The 24997-nt window shown below is 34.5% G+C and overlaps 3 protein-coding genes across 17 annotated transcripts; 1 reads left to right on the forward strand and 2 right to left on the reverse strand.

The window, feature by feature from the left end:
• The first annotated feature begins 209 nt into the window (after nt 1-209).
• Nucleotides 210-5615, forward strand: LOC122291533 (protein DA1-related 2-like). Of its 2 annotated transcripts, none has more exons than XM_043099308.1 (12): nt 210-716; nt 959-1122; nt 1785-1851; nt 1946-2060; nt 2769-2889; nt 3033-3116; nt 3479-3598; nt 3731-3943; nt 4023-4085; nt 4209-4324; nt 4987-5045; nt 5119-5615. In XM_043099308.1, the coding sequence occupies exons 1-12, from the start codon at nt 671-673 to the stop codon at nt 5439-5441; spliced, it is 1491 nt and encodes a 496-aa protein (XP_042955242.1). In that variant the 5' UTR covers nt 210-670; the 3' UTR covers nt 5442-5615. The 2 variants fall into 2 exon arrangements, with proteins under 2 accessions (XP_042955242.1, XP_042955232.1); XM_043099298.1 differs by having other exon boundaries at nt 211-716; nt 1764-1851.
• A 483-nt stretch (nt 5616-6098) lies between these two features.
• Nucleotides 6099-10964, reverse strand: LOC122291543 (mitochondrial substrate carrier family protein B-like). 14 transcript variants are annotated; one of them, XR_006236684.1, is made up of 9 exons: nt 10430-10946; nt 9811-9987; nt 9534-9683; nt 9039-9140; nt 8884-8954; nt 8699-8766; nt 7947-8055; nt 7752-7825; nt 6457-6595 (listed from the first exon to the last, which is right to left on the reverse strand). XR_006236684.1 is itself a non-coding variant. In XM_043099325.1 (8 exons), exons 2-8 carry the CDS (start codon nt 10655-10657, stop codon nt 6354-6356), a joined length of 1038 nt encoding a protein of 345 aa, XP_042955259.1. In that variant the 5' UTR covers nt 10658-10695; nt 10799-10964; the 3' UTR covers nt 6099-6353. The 14 variants fall into 14 exon arrangements, 5 of the variants coding, with proteins under 5 accessions (XP_042955259.1, XP_042955255.1, XP_042955265.1 ...); XM_043099325.1 differs by lacking the exons at nt 7752-7825; nt 7947-8055 and having other exon boundaries at nt 6099-6595; nt 10430-10695; nt 10799-10964; XR_006236676.1 differs by having other exon boundaries at nt 6451-7825; nt 7947-8078; nt 10430-10951.
• Nucleotides 10965-13395: 2431 nt separating this feature from the next.
• On the reverse strand, nt 13396-18269 carry LOC122291589 (protein NRT1/ PTR FAMILY 5.6-like). Its single transcript, XM_043099380.1, has 4 exons — nt 17944-18269; nt 15182-15399; nt 14505-15049; nt 13396-14369 (listed from the first exon to the last, which is right to left on the reverse strand). Exons 1-4 carry the CDS (start codon nt 18095-18097, stop codon nt 13532-13534), a joined length of 1755 nt encoding a protein of 584 aa, XP_042955314.1. The 5' UTR covers nt 18098-18269; the 3' UTR covers nt 13396-13531.
• Between the last annotated feature and the right edge of the window lie 6728 nt (nt 18270-24997).

A 24997-nucleotide genomic window follows, 5' to 3' on the forward strand; every position in this document is an offset into this window, starting at 1 on the left:
TCATATTATATTATAAATATTTTCGGAGACAATTATAACCTCGATCGGAATAGTTTGTTAATTTGAAGCCAAAATAACTATATTATTTTCTGAATTTTAAGGTAGTCCATGGCAATTGTGCAATTTCAAGGTAACATCATGGGCACTTTTTTCAAAGTCTTTCTTTTTCCCGGCAAAAATCACTCCAAAATTTAGATCAGAAAGGAGGAGAGAGAAAATGATTGATATGACCGCATCGATCGATTCCTCTTTTCCATCTCCCTCTGAGAAAATCATCTTGAAGTTGAAGCAGAGGGATTCTCTCGGGCCTCCGCCGTTACTTTATTTTTGTCCGCCTCAGCAGATTCCTTACCGAACAACAACTTTCAGCGATCCGATCTCTCTCTCTCTACTTTCCCTTCATTTTCTTTCCAAGCGAAGCATCTTTTTCTTTTCCTCTTGAACTCCTTCCTTTCCCTCTCTCATATTCCTTCTCTCTCTCCCTGTCTATCTCTCTCTTTCAACCAGCCACTATAAACTATGTCGATTGCCTTGATCCTCGTTCTCTTTCATATCCTACAAAGAAGTCACTCTGTCTCTCTCTGTCTCTCTCTGTCTTTTTCACATTTTTTGCGCTTCCTTTTGCCCCCGTTGCTCTTCCGGGGAAACTTCCACATAGCTCTCCGTCCTTATGGCTCCCTCTGGTGTCAACCACATATCTCAGCCCTGTATTTACGGTACTTGTCCCTAACCCAATTAATTTATGTATACCTTCTTCCACTTGCTACCAATACCGCGAAAGGATCGTTTTGAATGCATTCCCACATATATTCGATGTAAACGTATATGGATTATATAAGTTGAATCGTATTGAGTTCTAATAATTACAGCATTTTGTACGTGGTGATTTTCCCCCCTTTTACCATACTGAATTTTTGTTTTTGGTTGGGGGTTGGGTTGGAATAATTTGTGGTGGCAGGGGACTTTATTTCTTCAAACGGGGAGAGAAAGTCTAGCATTATGAAATGGCTGATTAAGTTTCTCAAGAATTTTTCCAATCGAGGAGAGGGTGGAGGTGGTGCCCATCATCCTGAGCTCCTTGACGAGGAAAACCTGATTTGGCGTGCACCCCCTAGATCCTTGGTAAACAGTTCCTTACTATGCTGATATTTCTTATTGCAAAGTCATAGATTATGCAACAAAATTCTGTGAAGCTCCTCCTGCATATTTGCTTACTTGGAGAAGCCCACTCGTGCATGAAACCGCGTTACACAATTTTCTGAACTCTTTAAAAATAAATCGTTGTTATTAACGATATAAATGTTTCATCTTAACCGCGGTTTCCTAGTGGTGTCTTTGTTATTGTAGTGTAGATTTTTTGGAATGACGATCATTCTTATGTTACATGGATTAAAAGTTCGCAGCATTGTATGGATCGTCGCGCAGAAATTAGTCATTGGGATTCTAGACCACACAGCAAGTTATTCCCAATTGTTTTGGTGTTAAATATGTCTACACATAATCGGTGTATAGCTGGTGGACAGGATAAGAATACTTACCATAGCCTGTAAGATATGATTGTTTCTGCTTTTGAGAAATTGTGGTTGATTAATAATACAATGGTTTCGTATACATGTCTCTTAATCTTTTCAATGGCAATGCTAATTTTTAACCCATAAAAGGAACTCGACTTCATTCACATCACATTATGGTGCTCAAATTCTTACGTCATTGCTTGTTTTATATAAGAAAGATTTTGTTACTAGTTCTAGTAGTGTAATCAGAATGATCGCTCTGGGGCTCAGAAGGAAAAAGAAGAACAAGATCATGCAAATGCACTTTCCCAGGCTGAAGATTTGAAGAGACGTAATGGTAGGTTAACAATATTTAATACCTGAAAGAAATGTTGCTTCTCTGTTACACTCGCACCCAATTGAGTCCCCCCCCCCCAACTCTTTCTCCCCAGGATATGGTCAGCGGACTAACATTGACGAAGAGCTTGCTAGAGCACTTCAGGGTAGCCTAAATTCATCTTCATATCCTCCTTATTCTCCTGTACCATATCATCCGAGGAAATTTAGGTAAGATTTCTCAGTCATAGTTATAATTATTTGCGTCATGAACATGACAAGTCCTAGTGGTAAGATGAGGTTTATGACTGGTTTCTGTTTCCCAAAACGAGGCAGTTTTCATGCCACCTGATTTTGGAAATTAACGGATCTTCTGCCATTAAAATTTCTTTGGTTCTAATTTTGATAAGTTAAAAGTTCTTTGGTTCTTCCCAGTCTATAAAATTTTTTATGAACATATAGCTCAGTTTGGAACTGAAAAGTTTATTTATTCATGAATATCAGTAATGAGAATTAACACACACACACACACACACACACACACACAGATATATATATATATATATACAAACATATCTGTAAGACCATATCACATTACTTGTCACACATTCTGGAAAATGTTCAAATTTGTTGGATTATCACCTTTTTGTTTCCCTTGGGCTCTCCTAGAAAATAACTTACTTTTGCCGCTTGGGTGATGAAGTCATTGCAGTTTGCCAAACATTTTGGTTTTTAATTGACAGTTGTGACGAGGATTATCTAGTCATACATGGTGTTCTTGAATCCCATATTGATGTTTATTTCGGTATAGTTGCTACAGGATTTGTCAAATATCAGCATAACCATTTCAATAACAATATAAAATTCAATTGATTGTCTGAGATTCAGAACTTTTTACAATCTTGAATTTGATTTGTCATGTCTTTTTGTGTATTGCAGGGCATGTGGTGGTTGCAAACGTGACATAGGCTATGGCAATTATCTGGGCTGCATGGGAACATTTTTCCATCCGGAATGCTTCTGCTGTCGTGCTTGTAATTACCCAATTACTGAGCATGAGGTAATCAGTTGTTCTGTCTCTCTAAATTTTCCCATCGTATCGGTCTATTATTCAGGTTTTTAAAGTTAGAGGTTAAATATTCCAGTAATGATGATACAGCTTCTCCTTCATCTAGCTCTTACAGTTTTTTCTGTTGATCCAAGTTTTCTTTGTCAGGAAGGGAACCTTATCACAAGTCTTGTTTTAAAGAGCTGACCCATCCCAAATGTGAAGTTTGCCACCAATTTGTAAGAGAAGTTACTATACTTGATTCAATCTATATTGCTTAATGCTTGCTTTTTTTTTTCCCCCTTCTGGCCATACTGTTGGTTCTCAGTCAATCAAAAAGTTGTGTCCTACCTGTATAATTATGTAATCAAAGTACCATTTCAGGCCAATCTTTTAAGTCTGGGTTGCCACCTGACCGGTGCATGCCGACAGTGGTTTGTAATGTCGAGTATCAGGAGTGCTAGTTAACCTCTCCCATGGGAAGAGCTAGATTGAAAAATATTGATCATGTTCCCATCTAGTTGAGATTATTTATATTGGATCTTTGATAACCATCATGAATTTTATCTACAATCTTACTTTTAAATATTAAAAAATTCAGATCCCAACAAATGCTGCTGGTTTGATCGAGTATAGGTGCCATCCATTTTGGTCTCAAAAATATTGTCCATCACATGAGCATGATAACACAGCTCGTTGCTGTAGTTGTGAACGTCTAGAGGTAATCATCCAAGATGTAGAACATTTTTTCTTCTATTACCTTATCTCCAAAATGTTTTCTTAATTGGAAGAGATGAATATTAATTTAAATTGATCTGCATACCTTTTCCCCCCTATTTTTGTCTCCTTGAAGTCTTGGAACACAAGATACTACTCTCTGGAAGATGGGCGACGTTTATGCTTAGAGTGCATGGAATCTGCTATCATGGATACTGGTGATTGTCAACCCCTTTACCATGCCATAAGAGATTATTATGAAGGACTGAACATGAAATTAGATCAGCAAATTCCAATGCTTCTGGTTGAAAGACAAGCACTTAATGAAGCCATTGTTGGGGAGAAGAATGTAATAAATGAGCTCTTGGTGTCTGTATTTTATCTACTTTTTCATGGAATTTCTCAGATTCTGACGTTGCTCTTTCCAGGGCTTTCATCACATGCCTGAGACAAGGGGTTTATGTCTTTCCGAAGAGCAGACAGTCACCAGTGTATGTAATCAGAATCTTATACCACTTGGTTTTGCTTTTCTTAAATTTGAAAGAAGATAACGAGTAATGGTGCTGATTGTTTATTAGCTGCTCTACCTGTGATTATTATTTTTTGTCATTCAGATACACAAAAGGCTGAGATTTGGCGTCCACCGACAGGTAGGAATGAAAACCCAACACCAAAAACTGACTCGAAAATGTGAAGTTACAGCCATTCTTGTTCTCTATGGTCTTCCAAGGTGATGGTCAATGACAATTTCGCCATTTTTTATTTTTTCTAGAGAAGGGGTTTGTATATTTTCTAAACCAATGCATTTTCTGTGTATGTGGTTTTTTTTTTTTTTATTATTATTATTTTTTTTATTTTTAAAGCAAAAAGAAAAACTCAGTCTCCATGCTTAGAAATACTTGTGACATCAGAGTACACTGGCACTGGGTATAAAATCTTTGCATTATGCTTTTGTGTATAATCCATCTACAATGGTCGAAATCTTAGAACAATAAGAAAATGTCCACTTGATAGCCTTGTTTGGAGATTTCGTAGGCCACACTCATTAAGTTTGCTTTTAGCCGTGCTCGAAGAGACATTGCAATTTGAATCTTTTCTTTGTTCTCTGTATTGAACGATTGTCCAAAAAGCTCAAACACAAACGGACTCAGAAAAATAGTGAACAACCACAGGCCTTAAGCTGCAAAACCCACGAAATTTACAGAAATAGGGTCGCCAACATTTTAACCAAGGACTTTCGGCCAATACCATGTTAGGATCCAAATCAAACCAATTATGCTTATCGAGCTGACAAACATATTAACTAACAAGATCTACCTCTGCTAAAAAGGAAAAGAAGAGGAAGAAGCGTTTTCATATCTTACTATTTTGATATCTTTTTGCTGGACTCAGATTACTCACAGGTGCTATTCTTGCCCATGAGTTGATGCATGGCTGGTTACGCCTCAGAGGTAGGATGCCCTTCCCAATCTCCTTGGATCATCATCTGGATGTACATCACTTCATTAACTTTGAATTGTGCAGGCTACCGGAATCTTGACCCTGAGGTAGAGGAAGGTATCTGTCAGTTGCTGTCATACATGTGGCTTGAGTCAGAAGTGATGCCAAGGTCTAATGCCATGCCATCTACATCAGCAGCTTCGTCCTCTTACTCATCATCATCATCAAAGAAAGGTGGAAAGTCCATTGTCGAAAATAAACTGGGTGACTTTTTCATGCATCAAATCGCCAACGATACTTCCCCGGCATATGGAGGAGGATATAGGGCTGCTAATGCAGCTGTCGATAAGTATGGTTTACGTTCTACACTGGAACACATTCGACTCACCGGGAATTTTCCATTGTAACAGGAAGAGATATGTTCTCAGTGGCTGTATCCCCTCTCCGTTGTATGCCTATTAAAGGTAGCAACATGCTCTAAAGAATTAAGCTCATAAGTTTGAACAGCATGCCCCTTCAATTTTTAAGGGGGAACCGTGTCCAAAATGTCTCAGGCCTAATAATATGCACCTTTTACCGGACGTGTAAAAGTAAATGAGTAACTATATCTATAAACTCTTTAGCACCTGGGTGCATCATAAATGCCTACGAGGTTGAGCAACGTTGCTATAGAAACTCTGGAAAACTTCATTTCTGAACGCTCACAAAATTAGCATAGGAGACAACCTTAGATGCACATGAAACAATCCGAAGCCAAACGACAAGTCTGGCCCATGCGTACCATGCCACAAAAAAGCAAATAATCGTACCAACTAAAGACCAGCAGAACTTCCGGGCTGGGTGTCACAACTAATACAAAAAAGGGAAATGGCAGTGTGACAAGGACCTTTTCAGGGTATATGCATAAAAGCACGGCAAATAAATCACACATTTGTAATGCATAAACAAGGTTTGAATCTGCCAAAGGAACCCAATGATAAAGCTCATTCAACTCAATTTGTATAAGCTATAAGATCACACAGCAGTTTCATATGTGTAAAGGATTAATAGAGAATAGCAAAAAGTTGCTCCAAAAATGGTGATTTTGAAAATGGGTCACCAGTTAATCATCTTTCAGAATTCTGTGGACAACAATTTCCTCCGTACAGATAGCCATCTGAGTTTACTGTTCTGTATCTTTACATGCAAAAAATGCAATTCTCACAGCAGCATACAATTAACCACCATGAGAAAACCCAAGAAAAGAAATTGGCTTACATAGCAATTTAACCACCCTTCCTTTTGAATACAGACCAAACTTCCCGAGACGTAGGTGGCAACTATGAACGGTCCGTGATATCAGCCAGAAGCTTCTTCAGTGTCTCATAAGTCATAAAACATATACCTACACCAGGAACCACCTTGTAGTATTCGGGCAGAATCCCTCTATACAACCCACGCAAGCCTTCAGTCCGGGTTATGTGCCTAAAGGTACCAAAAAGGCCTGTTGTATAGACATGAGGTCGGCCTCCTGCTCCTTCCAATTGCTTCCGGCGCCTCACAAGATCCAGAGGAAATGTTGCTGCATATTGTAGTGGAGAACAAATGAAAAGACATGATACTACTTGTGGAACTCATAAACCTGAAACTGGTAAACTAGACTTATCAAGGTCATAAAAACTATCCAAGTTTCCCATTAACCGAACAGAAACAAATATTGAAGCCAATCAAATATGGAAAGCTCACAAATGAGAACCACTTTATAACACAACAGAACAATATCACGAAATTAAAATCAACGATCGAAATCTCACATCAGTATTATCCTGTTTAGGATGTGTAACATTCATTCAAATAATTATTTAACTGCAATAATACACAAATTACCATAAACAGCATGCAAATAGAAAATATAGCACACTGTTATCTTTATCACATATAACTAGTATGTATGAACAAGAAATGTTGAACTCATGAGCAACTTCACTGATGAATAAACAATTTTTCAATAGATTCAGTACTCATGCCTGGGAAGGTTATTGTGGCTGTACAGTAAAACCGAAAAATGGCATTATATGAGAAACATTCAGCGCTCTACCCAAACTATTACCGTACCTATCTCCAAATGATTCTCAAACTTGCACCCACTGTATTAGGCTACTTTCTTGATTATGGTGTCATTAACGATAGACACCACTTTATAGGAGTTGCAGAGAATACCAGTGTTTGGAGAATAACCCTATCTAGAATGGCTTAAACGGGAATGCACATTCTACCAGTGAGTAGAGTTCAAGTGAAGGCGGAACGACAAACTCATACAAAAATTCAATTCCACCAGGCAAACCTAGAAAGATGAATCATTCGACATGATTTATGTACAGGGCAAAATAAATTATATCTAAATTAAGAATGTGAATGCATATTTGTGTTTGTCGAAGTAAAAGGTTTTGACACATGCAACAGATCTACTCAATCAGAAGCAACTAATTTTTGCTTCCAAGAAAATAGACAAGGAGTTTGTTTGACTTTACTTCTAGATTTGCATCACCGCCGCTTTTTCAAATCTTGCAGTAAGTCAGAGCTTTTCAATAACAATATATATATACATATATATATTTTGCTCGTTTCATTTTCTGAAACAGAAAAATGAATGGAGTCCTTAAAAATATTGGCAAGGCTTGAAGGAATACCAACGCCCATTAATCAATTGGCAATGGAAGCCTAACTGAGAAGCATACCTCAAGGAGGACCTGATAGAAAATATAGGTTCACCTGAGAGTAGTGCAACCCCATAATGGAAACCACTGCAAAGCTTGGGGAGACAAGTTATTGAGGAAGTGTTGAAAACAGGAAGTTAGTCCAAGAAAGATCTTTACATAAAGGATAATGTTAGATGAATGACATAAGAAGGTAATTTCTGTTGACTTCCTTACTAAAATTCTCAAATGCCAGATAAAAAACAACTCCAGTCTGTTCTCTGGCTCTAGGGGTCAGTCAGTCTGGTTGGGTACTTGGTGCAGAATCTGCACCACACCCTGTTCTCTGCATCAAAAGCATAGTCACAGCTGCATGTATCAATTACTTTTACTACATATTGACAATCTTAATTAAGCACTGGAAATAGGCTAACCAAAAGCTCATTAACTGTAGCTACTGCCAATTAGCACTTGATATGAAAGATGAGTAAAAAGTACTCCAAATAAGAATCATAACATGTAATGCATACTCACAGAAATACAAAAGACAACATAGCACCAGATACTCTCCTGTACCTATTTCATAATAGGATGTAACAAAGAATGCTTATCTTTTTTTTTTATTTTTTTTTTCTTTTGATTGGCAAATAAGATTTTATTGATCATAAGAATAGGCAAGAGCCCATGTACACAGGACATATACAAGCCCTTTATCTAAAGGGCAAGAATTTTTTCATAACAAAAAACAATGCAACTTTAATTCTTTTGTAACACAATAGGTACATTGGTCTTTGCAGCTTTAATTTTTTTCTTTTTCTTTTTCCTCGTTGGTTCCTAGAATACTGTTTATCAGACTAAATGCCAACAATAACAACGTGTTTAATTTCCATGAAAACAAAAGACCAACCCCCATAAAATTAACAAGAAACGTAGAAGCACTCTCAAAACTCATGAGAAGCTTCGGATGTAGCAGGTCTAAGATCACTCACCTGTTGATGATGCAATTCCTGAAAGACTTCCACAAGTCAGACTTACAAGGACAGTAGAATCACCGGGCCTGATATAAAGACAGAAAATTTATGCTTTAGAACCAAAAAAAGGACACTAGCAATAACAATTGAAGAAGTCACGTCAGAACAATAAAATTACATAAACAACTTATGATGTGATTTACCTATGCAATTTCCAGAAAGATCTCAAGGTCTCATATACTGAAAAACTGATTGCTATACTTGGCCCAACACCCTGCATTAGCAACCAAACAGCAATCAGCCATACACTGAAAAGGACTTAGCATGTACATACTTGGAATTGACTACAGAAGCATACCAAGAGTGTCGCTCCAAGCCCCTTATATAGACCCAAAATACCCTCCTCCTTGCTAATAGTTTGTAAAGCATGCCAAATACCTCTGTAGTATATCACATTTGTCTGCAAAGCTCAAACTAGCTGAGTCAATGTAGAAGAAAATTGCACATGCACAACCACAAACAAAATATTAAAGAAAAGCAAGACTCCAGTGAATGCATCTTATGATTAAAACACATGGTAAGCAACTTAAAAATAATATATATTTTTTTATAAGTAACTTAAAAATCATATTAAAATGCCAAAAAAATAAAGAGACAATGACGTCAACAAGTTCAACTACAACAAGTATAGGAAACAGCAGTAATTCCTATAAGAAAAGAAAAAACCAAAAAGCTGTAGTAATGTTCCCAAAGCATGCCTATCAATGCAGCAATGCTTTAAAAACTTAACAAATAAGACTGGTACAAACTGGAAAAGAAAACACGACTTTTCCTTCCAGCCAAATGACATTACCTGAGCTGCAAGGCGTGTCCTTACAAGATCCAATGGGTAAGTAACTGAAGCAGCTGTTATTCCTGCCAAACCACCAGCTACAAAATGTACACAAATGTCCGCACCCATATTTTCTCTTCGGCTCTCCAGTCCTGGAATCATCTTTAGTAGCTGTATCACGTTAAATACAGTTTAGTCATTGACCAAGGCATAAAGGCATGATTAGAAGCAATTTCCTGATAACTATGGATCACAAACACAGACAGAGACAGACATATATATGCTTGTTTCTACCAACCTTTTTATAGTGCTCATATGCATAAAAATTGACAGAAGAATAAGGTAGACGATGAGCAATTGTAACCAGATTCCCCTTCCAAAAAGCTCTGAATCCTTCTTCACCAACAATCCGTGAAGCCTCTTGCCATATGCTAGCCTTTGGCAGAGTCACAACATCAGAGTGCATACCTTGCACCTAAAAGGATGGAGAGAAAAAGATATCAAGGAGGCAGCCAATCAATCTTGAGGACACTGAAACGCGATGGTTGATCAACCCATAGTTCGTCCAAAATACACAAAACCGTACCGACATTACATTAAACTAACTTCCCGTGCCATTCCAATGAGCATACCAGATGATTATCCTTTGAGCAAAGTATTAAAACAGAACATTTACCCCAGCTATAATTTAAAAACTCATTCTCTATCCAACCCTTACCTAAAACAAAACAAATAAGACCCTAAATTTAGATTAACTTTATCGCATAAAAACGTAACGCACTCAAGTAAACAATGAAACCCCCTCATAACATCACAAATCAACACAAAGTGCAAAAGAGTGCAAACGCAGCCCAAAAAATACATCAAATTCTGTCAACGGGAAAAGAAAAAAGAAAATGAAAGGACGAAATTCGAACCTGGAAGAGAATAGTGAGCCGAGCAAGCGGCGCCGTACAGGTCTTACTGAGAGCGCCGGCAACGCCTCCAGCGAGAAGCTGCGATACCGTTCCGATCTGAGATTGCTGGTGCAATGGCTGCTGCTGCTGCTGTGAGAACTTCCTTGCACCGCCATCGACGTGGCCCGAATTAAGAGCTCTCTGCCCCCCTCCCTCAACCACCACTCCCACTCTTGCTTCTGTTTGCATAATGCAATCTCTCTCTTTCTGCAGTCTTCTCTTTCCCTCTATAAAAAGTTTTGGAGAGCTTACAATTTGTCTTATTCAGAACGGAATTCTCTGAATCAAATAGATTTAGAAACCTATTCAAATGAGGAAAGAATTACAAACCCTAATCGTATCAGAAATCACGGCCAATCGAATTCGTAGCGCAGCGCTGAAGATTAGCTCCAGCCCCAACTCTCTTCTTCTTTTTGCTTGTGCTTTTAGGTCTCTTCCCTCTGCTTAATTTGAAAGCACATGGGAGAACGACGAGAAGGATCCGACGTCGTTTCAGTTCAAAGAAATAGGATGGCGTCGTTTAGTGGCTCTGTATGATGATATGATGGAGTTAGCCATTTTGTGCATTGTATTTTATGGTTGTATCATTTTTTTAATATAAAATAATAATTTTAATTGATCATATTAATAATATATATAAAAATTATATAAAAATAATAATATATAGTAGATCTTTTTATTTAATTGAGTTTGGAGCTGGTTTGAGAGGTGAGATGAAATAAGAATTTTGTTAATAATATTGAGATAGTTTAATTTTTAGATTTTAAAAAAGATAGAAAAATATTAAATACAAATATTATGAATTTAAAATATTTTAAGAATATAGTTTTATAATATTATTTTTATATGGAGATTTAAAAAATTTGAAATTAATTTTTATTTGAAAGTTTGAAAAAATCATAATGATTAATTTAAAAATTTTGTATTTAAATTATGTTTGGAAATAAGATGAGATGATATGAAATAAAATGAAAACTTTTGTGTCTAATCTGACTCCCCAATTTTGCCCTCTAGTGTTAAGAATTTTTTATTTTTAAAGGTGGTGTTAGGATTTAATTGGGTTTAGAGTTAGGTTTTACTAAATAACTCTATTATGATATTACATAAAATTATTATTAATATAAAAAATGTAAGTAAAATAAAAAGAAATATAAAAATATAAAAATTTTATTATTTATACTATATGTCAACAAAGACTCACCATTAATCGTTTATCTGTGAAATTCTCAAAGGCACCTCACAAAACTTATTATTAATTTGCAAATTTCCTTTCCGAATTTATATATATTTTAAAAAATATTCCTTTTAGTATTTTACTAATAAGATTTATTTTAAGTAGAGTGTAATCGGTTCGGTTTTAGATAAAATTTAAGATCAAACTGATATATACATGTTTTATATTTTTAAAAACCAATTAAGCATAAGTTACTTCTCAATACTGGTACATTCAGTTTTACCAGTTTTGATCCAGTTCGATCCGATTTTTCAGTTTTAATATATTAAATATATTAGTATTACTAATGTATTTATCAAAAGAAATATATTGAGAATTTATTAAGCAATAAAATGTATTTAATATATATTTTATATCTAAAACATATGATCCAATAAATAGTCATGTTTAAAATATAAATATTATGTTATAAATTATAATATATTATTTCATACATGACTATATATATTGTATATAATGTATATTATATATAATATTAAAAAATTAATAATATATATAATATGTGAATTGGTACGATTCGGTGTTGGAAAACGTAAAATCGATTCCGGATTGGATTTGACAGGTTTTTAAAGTGAAAGAACATATTCCAGTCCAAACCGATCGAAAATCGGACCGAACCAACCAGTACAATCCAGTCCAGACCAATTTTTCGATTTTTCGATTCATTTTTACACTCCTAATTTTAAGCTATTATTTTTCCTCTAGCACAATATAATTGCGTGCCCTCAACTAACTTTCTTATGATTACTAATTATTATAGTTTTAATCATCATAATATTACAATCTAGTGATAGGTAAATAAATAATAAAAAAATATTTATTATTTTTAATTAATAAAGAAAATGATAATATTTATCGTTCAAGTATTCGTAAGTGTTTGAAAAAATTAATTATTTTTATTACTATGATAAAAAGAGGATTACTAAAACAGTTAAGAAGTACTTCTCAAATTCGATAGATGGGTCCTATGGTACAACTACAACTTGAGATTTTTAACTTTATTAAGAAGGTCTAAATTTTTCGAATAATTATAGGTACAATTTTAAAATGCATAAATATTGTATAATTGTTTTAAAAAAAAGTAAGATTTGTTATTAATTTTTTTTTTTATGTGGGTCTTATATTTTATTCACATTTTTCTAAGCGAGTATGTGGCGATTGTACAATTTAGAATTGCAAATATCTTTTCTTAAAATTTTAACCACTAATCTAAAAAGAAAAAATAAATCTACTTATCACCTCCACACAATACATATTATACTTATTTTAATTTTTTCTATAATAAGTATGTGGTATATGAATGATTAATAGAACAACTTAATTAGTTTAACAAGAATAAAATAAATAAATAAATAAATAAAATTTTAAAATATGTAAAATATATAGTGTATGATGATGAATAATATTTCTCAAAATGAAATCTGGAGCCATCAAAAGGTGAAAAAAAGAACCAGCTTAATTACAACATCTTGAATTGAAAAATGAAGGGTGTTATACTAGATACAGTTATGAGTCGTATAAGTATCGAGTATTCATTTAAAAAAAATAGGATCTATTGTTAAAAAATTAATTTTTTATATAAATTTTATATTTATTTATATTTTCAAAAAATTACAAAATATTTATATATTTTATAACTGTAAATATCATTTCTTAACACTACTTATATCATCTTCTGATGCACAGCAAGCAATTTTAATAAACAAGCAAAGTAAGCGACATTTATATAAGTTTTTTTTTTTTTGTTCGGTTTTTCTAGCTGGTTCTCGGTACCACATAGATAGATAGATACATGTGAAGCTAACTATCAAGTACCAGTACTAGATGATCTACCCAATCATCCTTCGCTGCACATTTTTGTAAGTGTACTTGATAGCCAACATCACAAAAACACACAAATTCAACCCACTCATGGCCGCCAGCAACCAATAGAAGTTGTCTAAACGGCACCTATTCACATTCTGGGCAAACCAACTTCTCCCACCCTTCTCCGTGACATGATCCACAACAATAATCAGAAAGCTGCTCAAGAAACTCCCAGCCCCAATCACACTCAGATAGAAAGCAATTCCTAAGCTTCTCATCGAGTCTGGAACCTGGTCATAGAAATACTCTTGCAACCCAACCAATGCAAAACCGTCTCCCAAGCCAAGAATTATTATTTGTGGAGCTAGCCAGAAAGCGCTCAAAGATAGTGGCCCGGTTTTCCCTCCTTGAATTATTTCCTTCTCGACAGCTCTTAGCCTCTTCATTTCCACCAAGGCCGCCACAGACATTGCCACAACTGAGAATATCATGCCAATACCAATCCTCTGAAGAATGCTGATGCCTCTTTCGTTGCCCGTAGCTTTCCTTAACATTGGGACTAGAATCTTGTCGTAGACGGTGACCGAGATTATCAATGCAATTGCCCCAAGAGCATTAATGGAGGCCGGTGGGATCTTAAAGTTTTCAGTAATATTGAGGTTCATTGTGGCGGCTTGCTTGATGAAGAATGTTGTGGTTTGTGCTACGCATATTCCGAATGTTAACGAAGTTAGCCATACGGGAATCATGTTCAATATAAGCTTTGTCTCCTCGACCGTTGTCACTGTTGCCAATCTCCAAGGATTCTGCTCTATCGACATCCTGTCCTTCTCTTCAATTGTTGCAGCCTTGTCGAGAAACCTGTACGTGGGTCAAAATTGATAATTAGTACCAATTGCATGGGGATTTTGTATACAAACTGCCTAATATAAAGTGCCATATACATACATATATATATATATGTGTGTGTGTGTGTATGTATAATCTCTTAAGTACCTAAGCCGACTGGTATGACCTAAAAGCCTTCGTTGGGGCTTTTGCGACTTGGGAACTTCATATAATAATGCAGGATTTGTGGGAACAGGTAAATTTCTCTTTCTAATGGCCGCAACCAAGACCTGAAACATGGGTGTTAAAGGGCTCCCTTCAGGTATCCTGTATCGGTAGTAAGGCTTTCCCACGTAGAAGGTTACTATTGCAATCGCCATACTGAATGTAAGAATGAGATCAGCAACACCCCAGCTAACGTAGTCTTGAACGTAAGCAATTACTGTCACACCAAGCAAGAGCCCCCAAGACAGTGAGAAACTCCACCAGTTGAAGTAAGACATCTTCTTCTTCCTTTCTTCCGAGTGATCATCATCGAATTGATCGGCTCCAAAGCTTTCTAAGCAGGGCTTGTGTCCTCCAGTTCCGATAGAGAGAAAATACAAGCCAAGGAAAAATACCACTTCATGAATCTTTCTAGGCCGCTGAGACGTCCTTTCGCTGTATGGCTTTAGACTTGGGACGAATTGAGACATTGTAAACAGGCATAGGCCCTGATTTTGGTAGTATTTAACACAAAAATAAGTACCATTCTCAAGCTAGGGACCTAGCCATTATATATGGCTATATCTCTATAATTACTTTTATCATAATAATTAGAAGGAATTGGTGACAATATATAGTACCATTAGATATACGAGGGAGGAAAACAGGACCATTGTGAATCGGCCAGTGTAGGCATCTGCAAGGAGCCCTCCAAGTAGAGGCATCAATGTTGTTACTCCAACCCAGCAGTTTACATTCTTGACTGCTGTTTGGAGGTCTTGATGGATCACTCTTGTGAGGTATGAGATGAGATTTGTTGCTATGCCAAAGTAGATCAACCTCTCCCCAAACTCGATCACTGCCCGGACCAGATTTAGAACACAGCATAACCATTGACATAATCAATAATATTAATAAACCAAGAAACAAAAATTGTAGGAACATGTCATGCGCTTTGTGGAAGGACCCAGGTCAACAACATAGACGTACACAGGGCAGAGATACCATCCAAATATAATTTATAATTTCATTTGGAGGTAATGACCCACCTTTGCAGTTTACCCGCGTCTTGCCCACGGTTTCTTTGGACTAGCTAGGAGAAATAAAAAGAATTAAAAAAAGGTGACTAAATTATTTCTCCTTTAGCTTTGTTATAATCATCTCACACATCACATATTATATTATATTATATTTCTATTAAATTAATTAAATTCTTCTACTTATAATCTATATAACACATACTTTTTAATTAAAAAGTTATAAATTTGTAACATATGGAATAGAAAGATGATGGGTGTAACTTATTTCCCTCTAGATTCTGGTCTTTAAAGAAAAAGCATTGGCGTAGAAGACAAGTAGACTCTCCTCTCTTCACTATTGTGATCAATTAGAGAAAATATTGGAAGCAGCCATTATTTAAGATCATCCGGATCACACCCTAAGTGTCATTGAGCAAAATGACTAAAACACCTCCACAACAAAACCAACGTTCCACACCGTTCCCTCTCATTTCACACGTTTCATAGTCTTTTTCCTCCATCTCTCTATCCCGTGTGTCACTCAAGCCCCCCGCCCCAGCCCCTGCCCCTCCTCTACCCCCACCCCCACCACCCGTGTCGGCATCCTCTCCCCCACCCCCACCCGGCATCGCCATCCTCGCCCCCACCCGTAACCTGCATCGCCATCCTCTCCCCCACTCGTACCCCCGTCGCCCATCTAGGCCAAATGAGAGGCATGGCTGAGTATGAAGGGGGCTGAGAGAGATGCGGTAGAGTTGGTGGTGGCTGAGGGAGGCTCTAGGTGGAGGCTGAAAGCTGTGGGTGGCGGCATACGGCAGGGTAAGGGGTAGAACCCATTTCGAGTCTAGAAGCCATGGGTGAGGGAGGCTGGAAGCCGTGGGCTAGGGGGTGCTCGACAGTGGGGCTAGAGGCTGACGACAGCAGCGGTAGTAGCAGCAAACCGTGTAAGAGAACCCATTTCGGATTGAAATGGTGCTATGCGTTGAGACTTCTGTAGAGGTTTGAAGGTGGTTGGAGTTAGTCGGCGTGATGGGAAGTCGAATGGTGGTGGCTAGTGGCACTGCAGGTGGTGTAAGACAAAACTGGGTGAGGTTGTGAGCTGAGAAAGGGAATCGGGCGAGGAGAGAGGGAATCATGTGGGGGAGGGGAGGGGGAAAAGGGATTTTGTTATTTAAAAAAAAATATATATATATATATATATATGTAATGTGTGCTCCGGATCAATCACCAGCCATAAACAGTGACCGGTCCGTGACAAAGCTCGATCATTTAATATGAAACTTGCCCTACGATACCACTAAAAGGAGCTGCAAGCTGCAGCTCAAACATGCCAAACTGCCAATGATTGAAAGGCAACCTCGTTTAGTACTGTATGTTAGTTTGACTCGTGACATCTTGTTTTCTTTGTTTAAAGCAATGTTACAGGTAGCAGACAACGATAAATAAAATCTAGACCACAGTCGACACGATCCTGGATCGAAAGATCATGTTGGATTTAAGTGTTAAAAAATGTTGAAAAGAATTGTGAATATTAATAAAAAATAATAAAAAAATAATAAATAATAATAAAAAAATAAGTAAAAAATAATAAGTAATAAATAAGTAAATAATAATAATAAAATAATTAATAATAATGAAGAAAATTGAAAAGTGCTCAACACCCAACCAAACGGCCTCGAATCGGAAAAGATTAAAAAGAGGGTACCTGGACCAGAGTTGACATTCATGATCTGAATCCACCACAATCCATCAGTATCTAAAGAAAAATTAGGTGGCGTGCCGCGTGGGGTGTAGGTAGGCCGGGTTTGTTTGTTGAGCCAATTAAAAAACATAGCTTATAAAAAAAATTAAAAGCCCAGCAAGTAATCTCGTACGCCTAGGCAGACAGCAACTGAAGCACCACCAGAGGATGAGGTTGCCGTCCCATTGCAGTATTTGTGATGAAATTAATAATGCCGCCACGTTGACAAAAAATATAAAATAAGGAAGGTGGAAAGAAAGACTCATCGTTAAATTTGTAAAGATTAATGTTACACTTATATCGTAAAATTATAAATATTATGTAATCATTTAAAAAAAAATAAAGTTTATGATTAAAAAATTAATTTTTTTATATAAATTTTATATTAATTCATTTTTTTTAAATGACTGCACGCTACTTACACAATTACGACTGCAAATATTATTTCTCATCTGTAAAATCAGAGAAGACCCTTTTGATTTCTTCTTATGAAGTTTCATGAGAGATCGGATTCTATATAAAGTGGATGAGAGATATTTGGAATTAAATAACAGAGCAAAGAGTAGAGAATCAAGGAAAGCTTAACTGATTAACAATGTTAATTAGCTATGTATGTATAAAATATAAACACGCGCATACTTACCGATGATAAAGAAGGAGGCCTTCCAGGTACCGGTTGAAGCACGGAGAGGAACTCTTCCTTTATGATCCACAGATGAATCATGCACCCATTTCTCTCCATCGCTTTCTTCTTCTTGTACTAAACCTCTTCTGTTCTTCTCCATCTCCAGCTCCATCTTTTTGCGCTAACGAAAAGATATGGCTGCTCTAGCTAAATAAAAGATTGCTACTGCAAATAGATATAGAAGATCAGCTAGTCAACGAGAAGGAGAGCGAGTGTGAGTAGTGCGCTTCCTTTTTACTGCTTTACAGATGGGGGGATTCTTGTCTTTGGTTAGTGGGAGTAGGTTCCTCATTATCTCAAATGCAAAAGATTTTGCGAATTAAATAAGAGCAATTACTTCTGAACATCAGCATTTATTACAGATACCCATAGAAAGCTAGGCAAGTCGTAACGGTTACGTTCTCATATATAAAATGATCAAAGCGGTGATAAATACTTGTCATGAGAGTAATATCACGATGAGGCTGATAGTTGATCTGCTTGTGATCTTCCGTGTTACATAGGCCGACTCAACATAATTTAGTACGTCAACTTAATTAAAGGAATTAGATTGATCTTTAGCTCTAATTAATGTGTTAATTTTACATTAATAATGGGTTTGTATCACATTCGTCATGAATTGTAACAAAAATTCATGTTGAATCTCAATCTATACGTTAAGTTATGATCGTGTCAAGTCGAATATATATGAAGTATATATGAGTCAATATTAACTCTATTCATTTAAATGAGTCGAATTCTCAATTTTGACATACTAATGTCATGTAAAATTCAACCAATAACGTTAGCATTTAGCAATCCCAAAAGGAAGAAATGACACAGAAATTGGAAAAAGACTCGTAAGTTAATTCCACAACATTAGTCATGTACATCAAATTACCTTAGGTCTGTCGTCGTGTCTTAGGATCAACTGTAATTTAATGCGAACTTCCTACCTTTTTAATGTTGAAAGAGAGAGTGTTATATATTACGCTCTGAGTTTTATCCTTTTGACTTGACGTCTTTTTGCACATGACGACTTTTGATTTGGCTCTTAAGGAAAAGAAATGATGGGATGAAAACTAATGAATCGTGATGACTTTTGGATTGGCTAAGAAAAAGATTCACCCCTCGTTTATTACGTAAGATAAATTGGATGAAATATTTTATTAAAATTTAAATAAAATATTATTATAATATAATTTTTTAATATTAATTTTATTTTAAATTTTAAAAAAGTATAATTGTTTATTATATTTTATAATTTAAGAAAATTATAATGATTTTATGAGATGAAATAGTTTGATTTTGTGTAATCAAATCATTTGTTATAATAATGAAATAAATTAATATAAATATACGTAAAATTTTATAAACCACACTATCATCTTATTTTTATTATATGTGACATGTTTATTATTATTGTATGATCTTTTATTAGATAATTTTTTATTATTCAATAATAATAAATGTGTCATATCTCACATAATAAAATGAAAGTATGGTATACGTATAGATTATTCCTTTCAAACTAATAAAATTAATATATTGCATCTCCAAACTACTAAGGCCTGGTTTGGTTTTACAAACTTTTGAAACCATCTCATTTCATATCATCTCATTTCAATATCTAAACAACATTTAAATACAAATATTTTTCAATTTCAGATTTTCAAAATTTTTATTTAATCATTACAAGTTTTCCAAATTTCTAAATAAAACATAAAAAACAATTCAACTTTTTTAAATAAAAAATAATTGTATTAAAAATTATATTTTAATAATCTTTTAACTTTATAATCTTTTTATTCAATTGTTTTTCTTTCCGTCCCAAAACCCCATAAAAATTTTAATTCAAACAATTCATTACTATTAATATATTATCTTATTATTATTTATGTACAAATTTTTTTTTATCTTATCTCATTTTATTTGTGTAACCGAACGAGGACTTAAAAATAATAATGTCTTTCAATACCATGTATTAATTTTGATTGATAAGATTGTACCACGTGATCTATTTTTATCTATTTCTTCGGTTAATATTGAACTAATATTTTACTTGTCAATTTTAGTAGCCGTAGAGTATACTGTATCATTTTTCATAGTTTATGATACATATATAACTACAAATATCTCGCCGTTGGTAGGTGAAAAAATATATATTTTTTTAAATAGAGAAAAAGAAATGAATAAACAAATCAAAATTAAATGGAGTTGTCTTCGCTTTACATAATATGATAAATATATTTTTAATAAAAGATATTTTACAATCTAACATACTATATCAAATCATATTAATTTGTAGGTTTGATTTTGTAGAAACTTTTTATAACTAAATTATTTATTTATTTTCTAGCTCACCATTTCGTACGAATAAGTCTAAAATGGAGAAATAGTCACTTTTGGCACACAGTAACGAATCGAACTTTGATCGGTGTCATTTGGAATCCACGATGACGATCTAAAACAGCAGCACGGTGGCCATATATATGTCCATACAATCAAATAGAAATAGAGATATACAAATTTATATGATTCAACATAGAGCCTATATTCACAAGTTGTTTGGAGCACAAATTCATTATAATGAGATATTATATAGTCTTTTATGGTCTCTTATAACTCACTATACAAATGGGGATTGATGAACCTTCTTGTCTATATAATAATAAAGCTGATGTTTTCTATCTGGAGATTGAAGAAAGTCTCTCACGAAGTTGCTTAGAAGAGATCTCATCTTTCAACCGATCTGATTTCTTTTATTGAGGCTCTTGAGAGTGGTAAATTAAGAATGACAGTTTTATGTAAACTCCTCTTACGTGTTTAACTTGCATTTCTCTCTTTTTTCATTTTTTTTTTCTCTTTTTCTTTGACTCCCTGCTTTTTTATTTTGTCTTATCCAATCCCTTCATTACACACACACATAAATATAAATATATATATATATATAAAATAAGCACCATACTGTAACGTGAGCTATATAGTATCTTGGAAATATAGAGGTTATTTTTTTTAAAATAAAAATAAAAAAAAGAGTCGATAGTCACCCACATAACAGCCTCGTCCCAAGTTAAATATAGAGGTTACTTGCTAAGCTGCTTTTATATATATTGCACCAAGAGAAGATTCCCAAACTTTCGGATTAGTGGGTCAAAATATATATGCCCATGACGCGTTACACGATAATATTTACAAGTACTAGTGCGGCTGGTTTAATTGCCATGCATGGAGTTAAAAAGAAGGCAGAAATCTCCAATACTGAATAAAGGCCTTGCACTTGGCCCGAACTCATTTAGTACTTTACTACTGATTCGTTTTCAGCTATCATTCTCAACGACTAATTAATCTTGATTAGATGAGGTTTTTTTTAATTATTTAGATGCTCTTATGGCATGGCCCCCATATCAGATTCCCAAACGTTAGGATTGGTGTTTCAGATGATCACAAGATATATTGCTGCCCATATCGCCTAGCTAGCTTCCTTGCACTATAAATTATAATATTTGCAAAGTAGTGCCTGCCTGCCTGTTTAACCAAGGAATACTTGAAAGCAAGCACAAATGACCAGTGCGTATGGTTTTGAGTTGTCCAGCGACTCCAGCTTCCTACGCGTCTCAGACATTAATATTGCTGCCCACGTGGAATGGAGGCCTTGTAACTTGGCCCTCACTGTTCACTGATCTGTTTCCTGCATTAATAATCATTCTCAACGACTAACTTTTCTTCATTGCATGCGGATCTTAGGATTATTAGGATTCTGGTTGGCAACTCATGTGACATCCACCAGCTCTAGTGCAAAGTTACAGTGATATGTATATACATGTTAAATGCATGATTGCAATATATATCTAGAGTCGTTGATGATGAATGATTCACATGGTCACAGAGACCAGAAGGCTAGATGCCAACTCAAAATGCTCCCCATTTGGTCATTTCCTCCAATTATTGTTTAGATGAATGACATGTGTGCACTGCATTATCACCTGATCACCGTATACTTTCACTGGTTACATATTTATATAACCAGTTTCTGATTTCTTTTATTGAGGCTCTTGAGAGTGGTAAATTAAGAATGGCAGTTTTATGTAAACTCCTCTTACGTGTTTAACTTGCATTTCTCTCTTTTTTCATTTTTTTGTTCTCTTTTTCTTTGACTCCCTGCTTTTCTATTTTGTCTTATCCAATCCCTTCATTACACACACATAAATATAAATATATATAAATATATTAGAACCTCTATATTCAATATCTCAATATACAAACTATTTTCATAACTCTTCACATAATCATGTTTTAAATTATGTGTCTTTTTGTAAAATAACCTATAAAAGTAATATTATTTTACATAAATACTCTCAAATTATATAAAAAGATTGTAAAAATAGTTGTAATTGTATTATTATACTATTAATAAATATTTATTCAAAACTAATTTATTTCTTCATGGATAGTTAATGAATGGGTGAATTGTTATTTGTAATTAAATAAAAGGGATATGTCTGAACCCAATGCCCCTAGCTATCTCTTATGCGGGCGCAGAGGCTATAGGACATGGAAAATGTTTTCCTTCTGTTCCTTTGACCGACTTCATTCAGTGGGCAGCGGGCAAGTTGAACGAAAAGAAATTGTTTCAATATTCTCTTTTTCCATTCCACACGTTGTGCTACGAAAAAGTTCAAAAGACTTTTTGTAGCAATCACTCTCTCTATCTCATATTTCTTATAATAATAATTCTTTGATTCAAAAAGCATAGAAAGCTGGGTGTCTCTGCATTCATAGTGGGCATTCTCTTGTCTTAATGGAGGTTAATTACTATATGATATTAAAATTTTAAATTCATATCTAAATCTAAAATCCTTCTATTCAAAAACAATTTTATGAATTTATTTGAAATACTATTCCTAATTATTTTATGAATTTAAGTGCCTGGTATCCAATGAAGTCAGATTTTAATAATTGAAGAGTTTTGAAGTCTTGTAATTGTATGAGCTAGGCGTGACTCCTGATCTATTCTTAGTCGTGACGGTAGTGAGACGTGGTCACAATCATTTCAACAATAACAAAAATAAGTAGCACTTTTTCTTTCCAAGACAGTATTAATATTTTTTGCTTTGATTCCATATTGATTTTGTCATGCACGCGTGGGACAGTGAGGTGTGAGTAACGAGATGTTTAGATAGTAAGTTGAGATGAAATGAACTGAAATAAAAATTGAAAGTTAAATAAAATATTATTTTAGAATATTATTATTGTTTTAAAATTTAAAAAAATTGAATTATTTATTATATTTTATGTATAAATTTTAAAAATTTATAATAATTAGATAAGATGAAATGAGTTAAAAGATTTTAACTATCCAAACCTCCCCTATTGATCTAAATATATAATTGAATTTTGAGAAATGGACTTGGGGCGTTATAGCGCTATTCTCATGTCATTGCAGATTGTGGGTGTGGATTTGATTGGATACGCATTGTTTGATTAAATAGATGAGATGAGATGAAAGTTGAATAAAAATATTATTATAATATTATTTTTGTTTTGAAATTTAAAAAAGTTAAATTATTTATTATATATTTTATTTAAAATTTTAAAAAAATTATAATGATTAAATGAGATAAAATTAGATAATTTGTAAAAATAAACGAAGCTTAAATATGATGAGAGAGAGAGAGAGAGTCTGGACTGTAAGGAACGAAGAAAAAAATGGAAAAACTGCGTGGAGATCGATGAAACATGCATATTGTTCTACAAGCATGCGGGATTTTTTTATTAAAATTTTTGTTATTTATCATTCTCACAAACCATATACTATATTTTATTTATTTATTTTTATTTTTTCAATTTTCTTGAATTTATTTTGATTTTATTCTTCATAAACTAATAAATTTTCTATTTATCATCCATAAATCATACGTTTGGTAAAAAAAAATAAAAAATAAAATATAAAAATATATCGTGTATAGTAAGTAGGAATGATAAATATAATTTTTTTATTATTAAATTTTATAGAGAATAGAAAACGAATAGTGCCAAAGATAAAAGAGTCTTTTGAAAAGAGGCGTTTTTTTTTTTTTTTTTTTTTTTTTTTAAAGGATAGAAAAAAGGAAGAAGAAGAGAAAAGTGATGGTTTTTTTTTTTTTTTTAAACAACTTCATCTACTATTAGAAATATGAAAGTATTTGTACATACAATATTTACAAACTAAAACATTACAGGTGGGTCTTTTTCACTATAAAAATCTAACAAGGATGGAGGGATTACAATGAGGGGAATGTTTTCAAATATAAATTTGGAGGTAGCCCACTGCACAATGGAATGTGCACGTCGATTTTTATTTCGATGTATTTTTCTAAGCTCCCAATTTTGAAATCCTTTGAGAGCAACCTTCATATCTTGAATGATTGGTTGTGCAGTCCAATCTGGGACATACTTTTGATTTTTGACAGCTTTTAATGTGTTTAGTGAGTCCCCTGTAATCAATAATTTTTGAATTTGGTGCTCCTTTGCTTCTTGGATTCCTATTAGCATTGCTGTAGCCTCACCCTGATTAGGATTTGTGTTGCAAATGTGCTTTGTAATTACAAAGATAATGGAACCATCTGGTGCTCTACAGATAGCTGCTGCTGTACTTTCTTTTTTTCTGACCGCAACATCAAAGATAAGAATGCAATGATCCACTGGGAGAGGCTTTGATGAGTTGCTGGGATTAATTTGATTATTGCCCTAAGCATCACAATGTTCTTTAAACATTCTTTTGGTGGAAGAAACAAATTCAGGTAAATCAGGATTTAAAGCTTCATGAAGGACCTTGTTTCTAAGGAACCATATAGCAAAAATAGCAAAAATCTAGAAGTGATGTTCATCTAGTTTTGGAATTCCTATGTTAACTGGGTCTAGAATACACTTAATCCACTTGTTTGTGTCATCTTGGGCATAATAGGAAATATTCAATGGCCAGGGAGAGTGTCGCCACAAAATTCTTGTGAAACTACAATTCAAAAAGCGGTGAGATTGGGTTTCTTCTCCT

The sequence above is a fragment of the Carya illinoinensis genome, chromosome 1 (genome assembly GCF_018687715.1).
Source record: "Carya illinoinensis cultivar Pawnee chromosome 1, C.illinoinensisPawnee_v1, whole genome shotgun sequence".
NCBI classification, from domain to species: domain Eukaryota; kingdom Viridiplantae; phylum Streptophyta; class Magnoliopsida; order Fagales; family Juglandaceae; genus Carya; species Carya illinoinensis.

Excerpts from the sequence above, each read along its gene's own strand:
- LOC122291533 (XM_043099298.1), top strand. The coding sequence starts at position 671 with ATGGCTCCCTCTGGTGTCAACCACATATCTCAGCCCTGTATTTACG. Across the intron at positions 2,890-3,032 it reads ACCCAATTACTGAGCATGAG|TTTTCTTTGTCAGGAAGGGA; the intron begins GTAATCAGTTGT and ends TGTTGATCCAAG. Across the intron at positions 4,086-4,208 it reads AAGAGCAGACAGTCACCAGT|ATACACAAAAGGCTGAGATT; the intron begins GTATGTAATCAG and ends TTTGTCATTCAG.
- LOC122291543 (XM_043099325.1), bottom strand. The coding sequence starts at position 10,657 with ATGCAAACAGAAGCAAGAGTGGGAGTGGTGGTTGAGGGAGGGGGGCAG. Across the intron at positions 9,141-9,533 it reads GGACACGCCTTGCAGCTCAG|ACAAATGTGATATACTACAG; the intron begins GTAATGTCATTT and ends TGAGCTTTGCAG. Across the intron at positions 8,955-9,038 it reads GGCTTGGAGCGACACTCTTG|GGTGTTGGGCCAAGTATAGC; the intron begins GTATGCTTCTGT and ends TTGCTAATGCAG.
- LOC122291589 (XM_043099380.1), bottom strand. The coding sequence starts at position 18,097 with ATGGAGCTGGAGATGGAGAAGAACAGAAGAGGTTTAGTACAAGAAGAA. Across the intron at positions 15,400-17,943 it reads GGCCTCCTTCTTTATCATCG|TGATCGAGTTTGGGGAGAGG; the intron begins GTAAGTATGCGC and ends TGGTCCGGGCAG. Across the intron at positions 14,370-14,504 it reads GGTCATACCAGTCGGCTTAG|GTTTCTCGACAAGGCTGCAA; the intron begins GTACTTAAGAGA and ends ACCCACGTACAG.